The sequence below is a fragment of the Ovis canadensis genome, chromosome 24, assembly GCF_042477335.2.
Source record: "Ovis canadensis isolate MfBH-ARS-UI-01 breed Bighorn chromosome 24, ARS-UI_OviCan_v2, whole genome shotgun sequence".
Lineage (NCBI taxonomy): Eukaryota > Metazoa > Chordata > Mammalia > Artiodactyla > Bovidae > Ovis > Ovis canadensis.
The window spans coordinates 40513241-40529556 of record NC_091268.1 but is presented as its reverse complement, the minus strand read 5'-3'; the positions used below and the strand labels follow the sequence as shown (position 1 = coordinate 40529556).

Here is a 16316-nt window from a genome sequence, read left to right as displayed (position 1 = left end):
GGAAGATTCCCTGGAGAGGGGCATGGCAACCCACTCGAGTATTCTTGCCTGGAGAATCCCATGGACAGAGGAGCCTGGCGGGCTATGGTCCAGGGGGTCCTAAAGAATCGGACACAGCTGAGCGCCTTAGCACAATCTAATGAGGATCACTGTGATCTGTTGTGAAATAAGGGCTGTTGCACAGGCACCGGTGAGGCACTGAAGCTGATCCTGCTGGTGCTCCACACAGATCTTTTGCTGGTCCTTGCAGGGGGCCTTGCCTGGAAGGGTGTGGGAGTTATGTCCCCAACCAGGGGAGCCTGGGGGTTCCAAAGCCTTGCTGCTTTGCTGTCAGGCAGGACAGATCCTGAAATTTACACTCCTGAGCTCCCCTTGGGATCAGGCTGAGGCTGGGCTTCCCCTGAAAAAGCTTCCTTCCTAGCTTCTCTTCCTACCCTTCCACATCCTACACCCTTCCCTGCCCTACAGATTCTCCCGAGAACACTCTCGCCATCAGTCACTTATGGAAGGAATCCCCTTGTCAGACTCAGGCCCTAGGAAGCTGAGCAAGGCTGGTACCCAGAGTAGGTATCTCAGTAAGGCCAGCTCTTGCACACCCCACTGTAAAAGGCAAGGAGAGGGCCAGGTCTAGGAAAGCAGAGGGACCTATCTGTCCCTGGCCAGCCACTAAGTTTAGTTTCTCCTCAGAGCTTCAGCGAGTAGTGGGTAGGGGCTTCGAGAACACTCTTACAGCCATATCGTACCTCCCGTTAGGGTTCCAGAGGCCTTGGCGATTTCTCCCTTAAAGATGCATTGCGCGTCTAATAGCATCGTGATGTCCTTCACGCCCCGGAAAGAATGGATCCGTGATTTATTGTAATTCCAGATCCTGATCAGGGCAACCTGGCAAGGCTGCACGAAGTCCATGGAGATGGAGTGGGACTTGCCCGGCGTGAAGGGGGCCAGCCAGACGTGCATGTCGTCCTGTGTCCTGTTTACCCCATCGACGAGGTTGCTGACCACGCGGGGGTCTCTCCCGTAGGCAGGTAAGATATTGATGTCCGGGGGGTCGGCCTGAATGTTCTCGATTCTCACTGGTTCCCCCTTGGAACTGAATATTTCTATCCCGTTGAGGCCAACATAGTGCCTGTCCCCCCACGTGGACTTGATGTCGATGACCAGGTGCTGTCCATAGGGCAGGACGGGGATTTTGAAGTCACCCCCGTCGTCTGTCTCAGGGGAGCCGTGGTCCTGCCCTTTCACGGGCTCCGGCTTCCCCTCCTTCCAGGGGGGTGGCTGGTCGCTCTGCCGGCTGCTTTTCTGCTGCTGCAGGAACTCGTCCAGGATGTCGCCCTGGAATTCCATGTTGGAGATGCGTCCCCGGTGGGAGCGGTCGAAGGCCGTGAGGGAGTCCCACGATTCGTGCAAGGTGTGATCCTGCTCGCTGTGCCACCGGGGCCGTGGCGGCATCCGGGTGGACCAGGTGTCTTCTGGAAGGAAGCACACAGGAGGGGTGAAACTCCATTAGTGGTGCATGAGGCAGTGGGGACCCTTAAACACTGTCTCATCCGGTGGCTCTCAGCTGGGTGGGGGTCACCCTCAGGGGCATATTCTAGAAACCGTGGGTGTTTTTTTAAAAACTTTTTTATATTGGAGTATAGCCAATTCCCAGGTGGCGCTAGCAGTAAAGAACCCGCCCACCCATGCAGAAGACATGAGATGAGGGTTCGACCTCTGGGTCAGGAAGATCCCCTGGAGGAGGGCATGGCAACCCAGTCTAGTATTCTTGCCTAGAGAATCCCCATGGACAGAGGAGCCTGGCGGCTACAGTTCATAAGAGTCGCACACAACTGAATTGACTTAGCACGGACGCATAGCCAATTAACATGGGCTCAGTGGTAAAAAACCCACCTGCAATGCAGAAGACATGGGTTTGATCCCTGGGTTGGGAAGATCCCCTGGAGAAGGAAATGGCAAACCACTCCAGTACGCTTGCCTGGAAAATCCCATGGACAGAGGAACCTGGTGGGCTACTGTCCACGGGGTCACAAAGAGTTGGATACAACTTAGCAATTAAACAACAACACAGCCAATTAACAATGTTGTGATAGTTCCAAATGAACCCCAAAGGGACTCAGCCATATGTATACATATATCCATTCTCCCCCAAACTCCTCTCCCATCCAGGCTGCCATATAACTTTGAGGAGAGTTCATTGTGCTATACAGTAGGTCCTTGTTGGTTATCCATTTTAAAGATGGCAGTGTGTACCTGTTGACCCCAAATTCCCTCTCTCTTCCCCTGACTCTTCCCCAGTGGGTGGTGTGATGCTCTTGGCTGTCTCAGTGCCTGCTGGCCCTTGAAGGGCGGAGCCAGGGATGCGACTAGGAATGGTCCAGGCACAGAATCTGGTCGCCTGTCTCAGGCACCATTCAGGTTGGTAAAAAAAAACTGTCTGTGGTCACCCGGGTCTGGAACCTTGTTGTTTTACAAATAGACAAGTATCTTTTTGATATACTTTGGATTTTTAAAAAATGCAACGACTATGCAAATCAAGGGAACACTCCCTGGTTGTGGGAGAACCTTTGCCGGACGGAAGTCATCTCCACTTCAGAAACTCACCCGACCCAAAGCGATGCGGCTGCCTGCAGCGTCTGAGTCAGCAACCCCAGGGTCTGATCTGGAGGCTGTCACAGCCACATGACCCTAACGGAGTTTTTCAAAGGCTGCCGAATGGCAGGTGGAAGGCTTGTGAAAGAATGTTACGAGAGGGGGGCGGGGGGAAGCCAGACATGCCATTTCAGATGCGGCCTCTCGTGTGGGCACCATGTCCCAACGTGTTAATATCGTTCCTGGCTGGGGAATAGGCAAGACGTGAACTTTCTTCTCTGACACCTTCTCTTCTAAGTTCCCTACGTGTATTATTTTTATAATCAAGGACAAAATTCTATTAAAAAAGCCAAACGACCCAGGTATACTACAAGGTAAGGAATTTACTTCTACTTGTGACGAAATTGATTCCAAGAGCCGAGTTTATGTCCGGAGCATGTGGAGAACAGGGGCCTGGCCCTCAGAGGGTGGCCCCGAAGGCCGTGCCCTCCCCCTTGTAGGACCGTAAAGCCCAGGCACGTGCATCCAGCAGTGGACGGTCCCCCCGGCCAAGCCATGGCTAACTGACACCTAAGGGTGTCATTCTGGACAAACAGCAGCTGACGACCCTGGCATTCTGTTTTCTCTCCTTTCATCTCGTCCTGTGCCCTGTACTCCATTTTCTGCCTGTCTCCTAGGGGGCCTGACTCCATCAATTATCTCCTCTCTCTAGAATCTTCAATCACTCCTTCCCCACTGGCATCTCCCCTCTCTCTGCCTGCAGACACGCATAAATCTCTCCTACCTGAAAGAAAAAGGAAGCTGACCTGATCTTGCAGCTCCCTCCAACTGCCGTCCTATTTTCTCCCTCCTTTCATTGCAGACACTGCATCCTCGTGACCCCCACCCTCGCTTTACCCCCTGAAACCCGGCTCCTCTGTGCAGAGCTGTTGCTTTTTGCAACCTCAAGCTCCACTTCTCCTCGTCGGTACAAAAATCCCGACTTTTATTTGGGTACCCTGTACTTTTAGGCCATGCAGTTTAGGTGAATGCTGACAACACCTTTCCAAGATGGGTTCATGAAAGGAACTATGCGGAAGGAGAAGGCTCTCTTTAAATTGGTGCTGCTTCCTAGGAAGTACTGTGGTAAAGAATGGGCCTGCCGATGTAGGAGACATAAGAGACCCAGGTTCCCTCCCTGGGTCAGGAAGGTCTCCTGGAAGAGGGCATGGCAACCACTCCGGTATTCTTGCTCAGAGAATGCCATGGAGGAGCCTGGTGGACTACAGTCCATGGGGTCACAAAGCGTCGTATGTGACTGAAGCGACTTAGCACGCACGCATGCACTCTGAGCTGGTCGGATGGAGGGATGGAGTGGCCACTGGCTACGTTGTGGGGAGGGGAGAACTTGGCTGAGAATGAAGTGGGTGGATGTGAACTGAGAGCTACAGAGTCCTGATGACACTTATATGATCCCCTGGATCCAGCCATGCCTGAAGCCAAACCCCTGGTGGATTTCTGTCCCTTGCATCCATAAGAGTCTTAGAATTCCCACCACCCCTCCACTGAAGCAACTTTATCCAAGTACACAATGACTCCAAGCACACAATCTTTCTCGGTCCTCTGTCCCTGTTTGATGTCCCAGTCAAGGTAGGTGCCCCTCCACCTGCTCAGGAGACATCTCTTCCTGGTTCTCCGCCCTCCCCTGCCAACTGCGCCTCTCTCTGTGCCACAGTACCCTCCGCTCCTCCTGGTGCTCTAACTCTGGCTGCACCAGAACGCCTCAACCCCCTCCTATCCTCTCCCAACACTCCCTTCATCCAGCTCCTGGCTCCTGTGCAAGCCCTGCTCACTGTCATAAGCCAGGTTCTGGCCTCTCTCTGTCCTCCCCCAACACTCCCTTCATCCAGCTCCTGGCTCCCGTGCAAGCCCCACTCACTGCCATAAGCTAGGTTCTGGCCTCTCTCTGTCCTCCCCCAGCACTGTCTTTATCCAGCTCCTGGCTCCCGTGCAAGCCCCGCTTACTGTCATAAGCCAGGTTCTGGCCTCTCTCCCTGGGGTACCATGTTCTAATTCCCACAATCCCTTGGAACATCCAGACATGTCCACTCTGTCACTTCCACCTCTAGATATCTAAAGTGGAGTTGACCAAATCCTCTAATTGGCATTATCCCTACTATACCAGTGATTCAGATGGTAAAGAATCTGCCTGCAAAGTGGGAGACCTGGTTTCAATCCCTGGGTCAGGAAGATCCCCTGGAGAAGGGAAAGGCAACCCACTTTACTATTCTTGCCTGGAGAATTCCATGAACAGAGGAGCCTGGTGGGCTACAGTCCATGGGGTCTCAAAGAGTTGGACATGAGTGAGCAACTAACACTTTTCACTACAATACTGAGAATAAAGAAAATCTAACTCCTCACTGTGCCCCCAGGGCCCTGAGTGTGACCCCCCCAACCCCCAACCTCAGCTGACTTCTCCAGCCTCACCTCCCACCCTTTTCTCCATGAGCATCCCACTCCAACCATGCCAGCCTTTCCTTCCACCCATACAAGTCTCTCCTGGCCTCAGAGACTTTGCCCTCACAGCGCCCTTCTGCCAGGAATGCTCTTGCCCCAGAGACCCACTACACTGGCTCTTCTGGACACCCTCCTTCTGGGAGAGGCCTTATCTGCTCTCTCCCCTGTTGCATCCCAGGGCCTGGCACAGAACCGGTGCCTGGACATGCTCCTAAATGTGTCTCAGTAAAGGGATGGGGGTTTGGCACCACTATCACATTCCCCGCTGTGCTCAGGGCTGGAGGCCGAGGGACTCCCCCCTCCACCTGTCAGTCCTGCACCTCCTCACCACCCCCCACTTCTCATCTGTCATTAACAAGACCCCAGGAGTCTCTCCCATCCTTGCCTCCAGGCGTGAGGCTTAACATCTGGCACAAGGAACTTCCATATGGATCGTCACCACCTCAGTTTATTGTGATTTGATTTCCACTGACTGAAATGAATGGGCCGGGCTGGTCTTCAAGGGCACGGAAGGAGAAAGCACCGAAAGTCATGTGTGTCAGGGACTCAGCGTGCCTTTCTCTGCTGGGGTGTGCGAGAAAGGCAGGACTTGGCTTTCATCCCGTGTCTGCTTTCTGACCCACTCTCCCCTAGAGAGGCACGCTCTGGGTTTCAAAAGTGGAGAGGTGCAGGCTTCGCCCTGGACCTCTCAGATGTGACAGCAGGCTGGGGCCAAGTTTCCCTCTGTTTGCGGTAGGACAGGCGACTTGTTAACCTTGGGAGTCAGGCAACTGCTGGGATCAGTGCTTTGTCCTGTCCGTCAACATTCCTCCCCACAGATCTGCACGGACAACAGAAAGCTACTGCTTTCATCTGCAGTCAACACGGTTTGGGAGGGAGCAATATGAGATGACGGGACTGAAGGTTCAAAACTATTCCTTGGTGGAGATTAATATGAACGGCAAAGTTCTGAACTTCACTTTATAAAAACCACTATGAAGTGTTAGTTGCTCAGTCATGTCCGACTCTGTGACTGCATGGAGTGTAGCCCTCCAGTGTCCTCTGTCCAGGGGATTTTCCCGGCAAGAATATTGGCATGGGTAGCCTTTCCCTTCTCCAGGGGATCTTCCCAACCCAGGGATCGAACCCAGGTCTCCGGCATTGCAGGTGGATTCTTTACCAGCTGAGCCACTAGGGAAGCCCTGAGGTGGGCACTAATTGCTACTAAAAGGGGAAGTACAAAAGCACATAGTGAGATGCAACAGAGCCACGTTTATTCTAGGCGAATAGCCATAGCTGATAGGACAAGAAGTGGACATCTGACCTAAGCCAACCAATCAGCTTCTGCCGTGAGTCTTTGGAATTGGGGTTTCCCTTTTGGCTCAGCTGGTAAAGAATCCACCTGCAATGCGGGAGACCTGGGTTCGATCCCTGGGTTGAGAAGATCCCCAGGAGAAGGGAAAGGCTACCCATTCCTGTATTCTGGCCTGGAGAATTCCATGGACTGTATAGTCCATGGGGTTGCAAATTGGACATGACTGAGCAAATTTCACTTCACTTCACTCATGTCAGAGAGAGAGACTGCAAGGCCACTTCCTGCTATTTGCACAGAGTTGAGAAAACGGATCTCAGGAGGAACAGTGAGGGAAAATGGACCTGCAGAGCGGCAGAGGGAGGGCCCAGCAGCCCTGGAGAGTTTAGGAGAAGCATCCTTGGTGCCTCCTGGCTTTCTGGCTCCTCCTTTCAATCTCATGTGATGCTTCCTGTCTTTGCAGGGCCAGAGGCTTCTCAAATAACACCTCCTTACTGCTCAAACTGGACTGCTGAGATTTCATTCATCTGTAGCTCACTGAGCCCCGATAAAGACATTTCCAAAATGCAGATATCCTTACAATGAGATACTTTGTTGGACAAAAGGATTTCCAGGCTCTGTCTTATGATGACAGAAGGATTCCAGCCCCAGGGAGGAACTTGGGCAGTCCTTCATTCTACAGGCACTGTTGGAGGGCTCGACCCGAACCTTTCCTGAAGGGCATGGCTGTGGGATTTGGCTCTATGTAATGAGTAATTTAAAATTTCTAAGCAACTCTCCTTTTTAGCATGACCAGCTTAACAAGCATGAAATCTCAAGAGCTCAGTTCTTAATGTGTGTTGAGCTAAGCAGTGAAATGCCTGGAAGGAAATTAAAGTGAGACAAAGTCTTCTGATTGTGGACAAGTTAGAAAAATGCCCATCACCTCATAACTCCCAGCGGTTCTCCAGGTCTGTTTACCAGGAAGGCTTGGAACTGCCTAAGTCTTCTGGGGGCAGGTGGCTGATGACAGCAGGGCAAGCAGGGCGCTGAAGGGTAGTAGCATGAAGCGTGGATGTTGGAGCCGGGCTGTGTGTGATGTTCAGTCGCTTCAGTCATGTCTGACTCTGTGCCCCATGGACTGTAGCCCACCAGGCTCCTCTGTCCATGGAATTTTTCCACCAAGAATACTGGAGTGGGTTGCCATGCCCTCCTCCAGGGGATCTTCCTGACGCAGGGACTGAACTCGAGTGTCCGGCATCTCTTGCATTGCAGGCAGGTTCTTTACTGGCTGAGCCACTGCGGAAGCCAAGAGGGCTGCCTGGCCTTAAATCCTGCTCCAACCCTTATTGGTTGTGTGATCTGGGGAAAGTTACTTAAACCTCACATTTTCTTTTCTTTTTATAATCATATAACTTTCAGGTGTGTAGCATAGTGGTTCAATATCTGTATACACAAAAAAGTGATCACCACCATAAATCTAGCTCCCATCCATTACCATAAAATTGACCCTCTTCGTCCATCTCGTGGCTCAGAGGTTAAAGCGTCTGCCTGCAATGCAGGAGACCTGGGTTCAATCCCTGGGTCAGGAAGATCCCCTGGAGAAGGAAATGGCAACCCACTCCAGTATTCTTGCCTGGAGAATCCCATGAACAGAGAAGCCTGGTGGGCTACAGTCCATGGGGTCACAAAGAGTCGGACACAACTGAGCGACTTAACTTTCACTTTCACTTTCATCCATCTCACCCACACTGCAGTCACCTTCCACTCTGGTAACCACTAGTCTGCTTTCCATATCTGTGGATTTGTTTTTATTTTATTCTGTTTATTAGCGTCTACATATGAGTGAAGACATCGGTATTTGTCTTTCTCTGCCTTATTTCACTTAGCATAATACCCTCAAGGTCCACTCATGTACATTACATTGTACATATATTACTCCATGTATATATGTACCATATCGCAGCTTTATTCATTCATCAACAGACACTCAGGTTTTTTTTTCCTATCTTGTCTCTTGTAAATAATGTTGCAATGAACATGGGGGTGTGTATAGCTTCTCAAATTAGTGTTTTCATGTTCTTCAGATAAGTACCCAGAAGTGGCATAGCTGGGTCATATAGCAGTCTATTCTTAATATTTTAAGGAATCTCCATACTGTTTGCCATAGTGGTTGTACAAATTTACAATCTCACCAACAGTGTACAAGAATTCCCTTTTGTCCACATCCTCTCCAACATTAGTTCTCTTGTCTTGTTGATAGTGGCCATCCTAACAGGTATGAGGAGGTATCTCCTTGTGGTTTTCATTTGCAGTTCCCTGACAATTAGTGATACTGAGCATCTTTCCCTGTACTTGTTGGTTATCTCTATGTCTTCTTTGGAAAAATGTCTATTTAGGCCCTCTTCCCATTTTTAAACCTGTTTTTTGTTGTTTTTGTTGTTGAGTTGTATGAGTCCTTTATATATTCTGGATATTAACCCCTTAAAACATATATGATGTGCAAATATCATCTCCTACTCAATAGATTGCCTTTTCATCTTGATGATGGTTTCCTTTACTGTATGTAAGCTTTGTTGATTGATGTAGTCCCATTTATTTTTGCTTTTGTTTCTCTTGTCTTTGGAGTCAGAGCCACAAAAACATCTCTAAGGCTGGTGTCATTGAGATTACTGCCTGCGTTTTCTTCTAGGAATTTTATGGTTTCGGGTCTTAAAATCAGGTCTTTAATCCATTTTGAGTTGATTTTTGTGTATGGTGTAATATAGTGGTCTAGTTCTGTCCTTCTGCATGTGGCTGTCCAGTTTTCCCAACATTATTTATTGGAGAGACCATCCTTTCCCCATTCTGTATCTTTACTCCTTTGTCATTGATTAACAAATAGTCCATATATGCATGGGTCTATTTCTGGGCTCTCAATCCTATTCCATTGATTTGTGTGGCTCTTTTTGTATCAGTATCATACTGTTTTGATTATTATAGCTTTGTAGTATAACTTAAAACTAGGGAGCATGATACATCCAGCTTTGTTCTTCTTTCTCAAGATTATTTTGACTATTTGGAATCTTTTGTGGCTCCATACACATTTTAGAATTATTTTTTCTAGTTCTTGAAATATGCCATTGGAATTTTGATACGGATTGCATTAAATCTATAGATTGCTTTGAGTAGTATGGACATTTTAAGAATATTAGTTCTTCAAACCTATGAGCAAGGGATATCTTCCTTTTGTGTGTCTATGTCTTCTTTAATTTCTTTCATCAGTGTCTTTCACCTCCTTCATTAAATTTATTCTTAGGTATTTTGTCTTTTTTGATGCCATTACAAGTGGGATTATTTTCTTTATTTCTCTTTCTGCTAGTTTGTTATTAGCATATAGAAATGTCACATATTTTTGTATATTAGACTTTGCATCCTGCAATTTTACTGAATTCATTTATTAGTTATAGCAATTTTTTGATAGAGTCTTTAGGGTTTTCTATTTCAAAACGTAGTATCATGTCCTCTGCAAAGAGTGACAGTTTTTATTTCTTCTGTTCTGATTTGGATGATGTTTTTCTCTTTCTTGCCTAATTGCTGTGGCTAGGACTTCCAGTGTTGAATGAAAGCAGTGAGAGTGTATCCTTGTCTTGTTTCTGATCTCTTAGAGGAGATATTTTCAGCTTTTCACCACTGAGTATGATGTTAGCTGTGAGCTTTTCATATATGGTCTTTATCATATTGAGCTATGTTCCCTCTATACCAATCTTGTTGAGAACTTTTATCCTAGGTAAATGTTGAATTTTGTCAAAAGCAATTTTTTTTTTACATCTACTGAGATAATCATATGATTTTTATCTTTCATTCTATCACATTGATTAATTTGTAGATATTGAATCATCTTTGCATCCCTGGAATTCAGTTCAGTTTGGTTCAGTTCAGTTACTCAGTAGTGTCTGACTCTTTGCAACCCCACGGACTGTAGCACGCCAGGCTTCCCTGTCCATCACCAACTCCCGAAGCTTGCTCAAACTCATGTCCATTGAGTCGGTGATGCCATCCAACCATCTCATCCTCTGTCACCCTCTTCTCCTCCTGCCTTCAATCTTGCCCAGAAACAGGGTCTTTTCTAATGAATCAGTTCTTCAAATCAAGTGGCCAAAGTATTGGCGTTTCAGCTTCAGCATCAGTCCTTCCAATGAATATTCAGGACTGTTTTCCTTTAGGATGCACTGGTTGGTTCTTCTTGCAGTCCAAGAGACTCTCAAGAGTCTTCTCCAACATCACACTTCAAAAGCATCAATTCTTCGGCACTTGGCTTTCTTTATCTTTCTTTATCTCTCACATCCATACATAACTACTGGAAAAACCATAGCTTTGACTAGACGGACCTTTGTTGGCAAAGTAATGTCTCTGCTTTTTAATATGCTGTCTAGGTTTGTCATAGCTTTTCTTCCAAGCAGCAAGTGTCTTTTAATTTCATGGCTGCAGTCACCATCTGCAGTGATTTGGAGCCCCCCAAAATAAAGTCTCTCACTGTTTCCATTGTTTCCCCATCTGTTTGCCATGAAGTGATGGGACCAGATGCCATGATCTTCGTTTTCTGAATGTCGAGTTTTAAGCCAACTTTTTCACTCTTCTCTTTCACTTTCATCAAGAGGCTTGTTAGTTCTTCTTTGCATTTTGCCAAAAGGGTGGTGTCATCTGCATATCTGAGATTATTGATATTTCTCCTGGCAATCTTGATTCCACCTTGTGCTTCATCCAGCCTGGCATTTCTCATGGTGTATTCTGCATATAAGTTAAATAAGCAGTGTGACAATATACAACCTTGACATACTCCTTTCCCTATTTAAAACCAGTCTGTGGTTCTATGTCCAGTTCTAACTGTTGCCTCTTGACCTGCATACAGATTTCTCAGGAGGCAGGTAAGGTGGTCTGGTATGCCCATCTCTTTAAGAATTTTCCACAGTTTGTTATGATCCAAAAACCCCTACTTAGTCATGGTGTGTGAGCCTTTTAATGTACTGTTGGATTAGGTTTGCTAATTTGTTGAGAATTCCTGCACATATATTCATCAGTGATACTGGCCTGTGATTTTCTTTCTTTCTTCCTTCCTTTCTTTCTTTCGTGGCCTACTTGTCTAGTTTTGCTATCAGGATAATGCTGACTTCATAAAATGTTTCAAAGTTTTCCCTCCCCTTCAGTTTTTTAAAAGTGTTTGAGAAGACTAGATATTAAATCTTCTTTGAATGTTTTATAGACTTCACCAGTGAAGTTATCTGGTCCTGGTATTTTGTTTGTTGGAAGATTTTTTGATTACTGTTTCAATCTCCTTACTAGTAATTGGTCTATTTAACTCTTCTATTTCTTCATGATTCAGTCTTAGAAGATTGTTTCTAGGAATTTGTTCATTTCTTCTAGGTTGTCCAATTTATGTGTATAATTGTTCATAGTAGTCTCTTATGATCTTTTTGTATCTCTGTGGTATTAGTTGTAACTTCTCTTTCATTTCTGATTTTGTTTATTTGAGCTCTCTCTCTCTCTCTCTTTTTTTCTTGGTTAGTCTAGCTAAAGGTTTCCCAACTTCATTTGACTTTTCAAAGAATCAGCTCTTAGTTTCACTAATTTTTTTTTCTATTTTATTTTAGTCTCTACTTCATTTATTTCTGCTTTGATCTTTCTTATTTCCTTCATCTACTAATTTTGGGCTTCATTTGTTCTTCTTTTTCTAGTTCCTTTAGGTGTAACATTAGGTTGTTTATTGGGGATTTTTATTTCTTGAGGCAAACCTGTAGTGCCATGAACTTCCCTCCTGGAACCACTTTTACTATATCTCACAGATTTTGGTATGTCATATTTCTTTCTTTCTTTTAAAAATTCTATTTATTTATGTTGCTGTGTACAGGTTTTCTCCAGTTGCCATGTACGGACTTCTCACTGCAGCAGCTTCTCTTGTTGCCAAGCACATGCTCTAGGGAACATGGGCTCAGTGGTTGTGGCTCGAGGGCACTAGCTTGCAGGCTCAGTAGTTGGGGTATACAGGCTAGCGTGTGTCTGTCTGGGTTCTTCTTATTCAGAGTTCTCTGGGCTTCCTGGATCTGGATGTCTGTTTCCTTCCCCAGGGGAGTTTTCAGCCACTTTTCCTTCAAATAATTTTTCATGCCCTTTCTCTTCCTCTGGGAGCCTATAATATGAATGTCATTCTTCTTGATGTTCCAAAGCTCCCTTAAAATCTCTTTATTTTTTAACATTCCTTTTTTCTTATGCTGCTCTGTCCCTGGGTGATTCTATTGCTGTGTCTTCCAGCCTGCTGATTTGTTCTTCTACCTCATCCAATATGCTGTTGAACCCCGCTAGTGCATTTCTCAGTTCAGTTATAATTTCTGCTTGATAATTTCTTACATTTTCTATCTCTTTGTTGAGGTTCTCACTGGGTTTGTCCATTCTTCTTCCAATTTCTGTGAGCATCATCTGACCATTATTTTGAACTTTCTACCAGGTAGATTATTATCTTTGTTTTGTTTAGTTCTTTTTTGGTAGTTTTGTCTTGTTCTTTTGATAGGAATATATTCCTGTTTCCCCATTTTGCCTAATTCTCAGTATTTGTTTCTATATGTTAGGTAAATCAGCTCTCTTGGCCTTGAAGGAGTGGTCTTATGTAAGAGATATCCTGTAGGGCTCAGAAATGCAATTCTGCCTGGCAACCAGAGCCAGGTGCTCAAGGAGTGTCCCCTTATGGGTTGCATGCATGCTCTTGTTGTGGCAGGGTCATGGGTACTGCTGTGCACTGGGGGCAGGGCTAACCCCTGGAAATACAGCAATGCTGGCCCGATGGCTGCTGAGTTCTAGTGGGCAGGGTTTATCACCTAGTCAGCTGTGAGGCCTGGCTGAGGTGTAGGGGTGGGTAGGGTTCTAAGTGGGGTGTGCCTACTGGTGCTCAGACTAGAGGAAGAATTCCAAAATGACACCCATGGGCACTGGGATCAGCAAAGTAGCCTGAAATTGCAAAACTGGCTCCCTCCGGTTTCTCAGTTCCCAGGGAGCGTGCAAAATGGGTCCAGCAGATGCTTGGGGATTAATATGTGGGTCCCACTCACTTATGGTCCATGCATGTTTTAACCCAGGGTTTTTGTGCTGGTTTTCAGGTTGAGTGAATCTGTGAGTGTGCCCTTTAAAAACTAGCTTTCTATTCTCTGCAGTTCCATAGTTTGGGGTGTATTCTTCATTGGTTTTTAACGCCAGATGTTTGGGGGGCTCATCTCTCATGTGCAGGATCCAAGAATTGGGGTGCCTAATGCTCAAATTCCTTAATCCTCAGAGAAAGTAACAGTACCTGTGTAATCCTTGCATCTGCAGAATGTCATGGTTGGGGTGTGGTTTTTTTCCTTAGTGAGATCATCTCTCTGCCTCCCTTACCCACCTTGATGCTGTCCTTTTACCCTTTACTGTGGAGACTTTGTTCATCCAGCTTTCAGGTCCTTTTCAGGGGGAATTATTTCACATGCAATTGTAGTTTTGTTGCGTGCATGGGAGGAGGTGAGTGGGATCTTCATATGCCACCACTTTGAACCTTCCATCTTACCCTGCTTTCTTACCTCACATTTTCTTTTTTTAATTTATTAATTTATTTTTGGCTGCACTGGGTCTTCATTACTGTGCATGGGCTTTCTCTAGTTAACAGCGAATGAGGGATGCTCTCTGGTCGCAGGGTACAGGCTTCTCATTGCAGTGACTTCTCTTGTTGCGACTCGCAGGCTCCAGTAGTTCTGGGGCACAGGCTTAGTTGCCCTGCGACATGTGGAACCTTCCCAGAGCAGGGATTGAACCCATGTCCTCTGCATTGGCGGGTGGATTCTTAACCACTGGACCACCAGGGAAGTCCCCACATTTTCTTTATCTGTAAAATGGCGCTGATATGAGAATTAAATGAGCCCGTTTGAGTAATATGCACAGATGCCCAGCCTGGTTTACTGCAAACATGCCATGCATCTAGCCATTGCAATTCTTTTTTATCATCATTCCTCCCACACACTGCAGGAGACCCACCATGAGTCAGGCACCTGGGTCCCGGTGTGTGTGTGCTAAGTCGTTTCAGTCGTTTCCAACTCTTTGTGACACCCTGGAGTAGAGCTCACCAAGCTCCTCTGTCCATGTGATTCTCCAGGCAAGAATACCAGAGTGTATTGCCATGCCCTCCTCCACGGGATCTTCTTGACCCAGGGATTGAACCTGTGTCTCATTATGCCTCCTGCATTGGCAGGTGGGTTCTTTACCATTAGTGATACCTAGGAAGCCCGAGGTCCTGGGGAATCCCAACACAAATAAGACACAGCATCTGCCCCCAAAGAGCTTCTTGGTCCTTTTCTTCCACTCTGCGCTCCTCCCTGAGACACAGTCTTACGGTTAAGTCTTGGCGGGATGGGCAGCACAGTCTGTAAGGCTGAGGAGTCAGAAACAGAAGCTCTGCCTGCGAGAAGGAAGCCATCTCTCACCATGGAAAGGCACTCAAGAGTCTGAGGGGACTGCTCTGCCCCAAGTGACATTGAGGGTCTGAAAGAGACCACAAACTCTCCACATTTCTAAGTGTAACTCTGGCTAAATGCAGACCTTTGGGGTCTGTCCACTAGACAAGAATGGTGCAGGTGCTAATGTGATTCACTAAAAATATATGCATGGGTTTTGCATACAGCTAAACCACCATCCCATGCTGCTGCCGCTGCATCACAGAGTGCGCGTGCTGCTGCTGCCGCCGACAATAATAGCAGACAGCAGCAGCGAACATCTGTTGTGTGTTCTTATGTGCCAGGCTCAGTGCCAAATGCTGCCCCTGTATGATCTCACTTGATCCTCCCAGCTTCTACCCCACCATGAGTTGGGTATTATCTGCCTCCTTCCACATGAGGAAATGGAGGCTCAGAGGGATTTCAGAACTTGCCCACAGTTTGGGTTGGCAGTGGGGAACCAGGATAAACGTTTGATTTCAGGGCTTGTGCTTCTATGTGGTACAGAGTGGGGATAAACCCAGAGGATCTTGAGGTGAACCCTGTCTCGGTAGGTCCAGGAGCTTTGTGGACAATAAAGGATGTAGAAGCTAGTGTTGAAATAATGGCCCCCACTTCTGGAGCACATTCCACATGCCAGGCTCTGGTCACTATTGTGAAGCCATCGTCTCATTCATTTCTCACAACGCTGTGGGGGGAGGGCCAGTTGTGGGAGTTCATTCCCATTTCACAGATGAAGATGCTGAGGCTCAGAAAGTGCAAGTGTCCAGCTCTACAGGGCCCAGGCGAGAAGTCTCAGGTCTGCAAGTAGCAGAGTCTGAATTCAAGTGGTCTGACTCATGTTGCTCTGCTACATTCTGTCCTGGGAGCCAAATCTGAGTGCAAATATTCAGAAACCCATCTCCTTTCAGATCTCTGAGAGATAATCTACTGCAAAGTTCACAAAGCAGGTGAATCCTGCTGCCAGATGTGTGTGTTTTTTTTTTTTTTTTACCCACACAGTGGTTTAAAAATAATCTCCATCAGTGGTCAATGTTGAAAAATAAGAATATTCTACAATTTTGATTTATCTTGATAAAAGGAAAAGGGAGATCTAGCCCAAGGGCCTTATATTTCTTTTTCCTTTAATATTTGTTTATTTGGCTGCCTTTCAGTCTTAGTTGCATTATGTGGGAGCTTTCATTGCAGCCCACAGGCTTAGTTGCTCTGTGTCATGTGGGATCTTAGTTCCCTGACCAGAAATCAAACCCATGTCCCTTGCCTGGCAAGGCGGACTCTCAACCACTGGGCCACCAGGGAAGCCCTGGGCTTGTGTTTCTGAATGCCAAAAAGCCCCCTTTCGATGGGTGTGTGCCCTCCAGTTTGCCACAGTCCTCACCACTCCCTATAGTACTTCCAACTCCCAGGCAAGAATCAATTGCTATTTATCATCACACTTGCATTATTTCCCTAACAGTACAGTTAAAAATAAAGTGAGG

General features: G+C 46.8%; 1 protein-coding gene across 4 annotated transcripts in view; it reads right to left on the bottom strand.

The window, feature by feature from the left end:
* Positions 1–16316, bottom strand: part of KATNIP (katanin interacting protein) — a 233032-nt gene that overhangs the window by 31418 nt on the left and 185298 nt on the right. For 3 of the 4 annotated variants that reach the window (XM_069570404.1, XM_069570402.1, XM_069570405.1), the window contains one exon: positions 744–1469. In XM_069570404.1, coding sequence (XP_069426505.1) covers positions 744–1469 — 726 coding nt within the window. The remainder of the gene's footprint in view (positions 1–743; positions 1470–16316) is intronic. The other variant, XM_069570403.1, reaches the window with a different exon arrangement.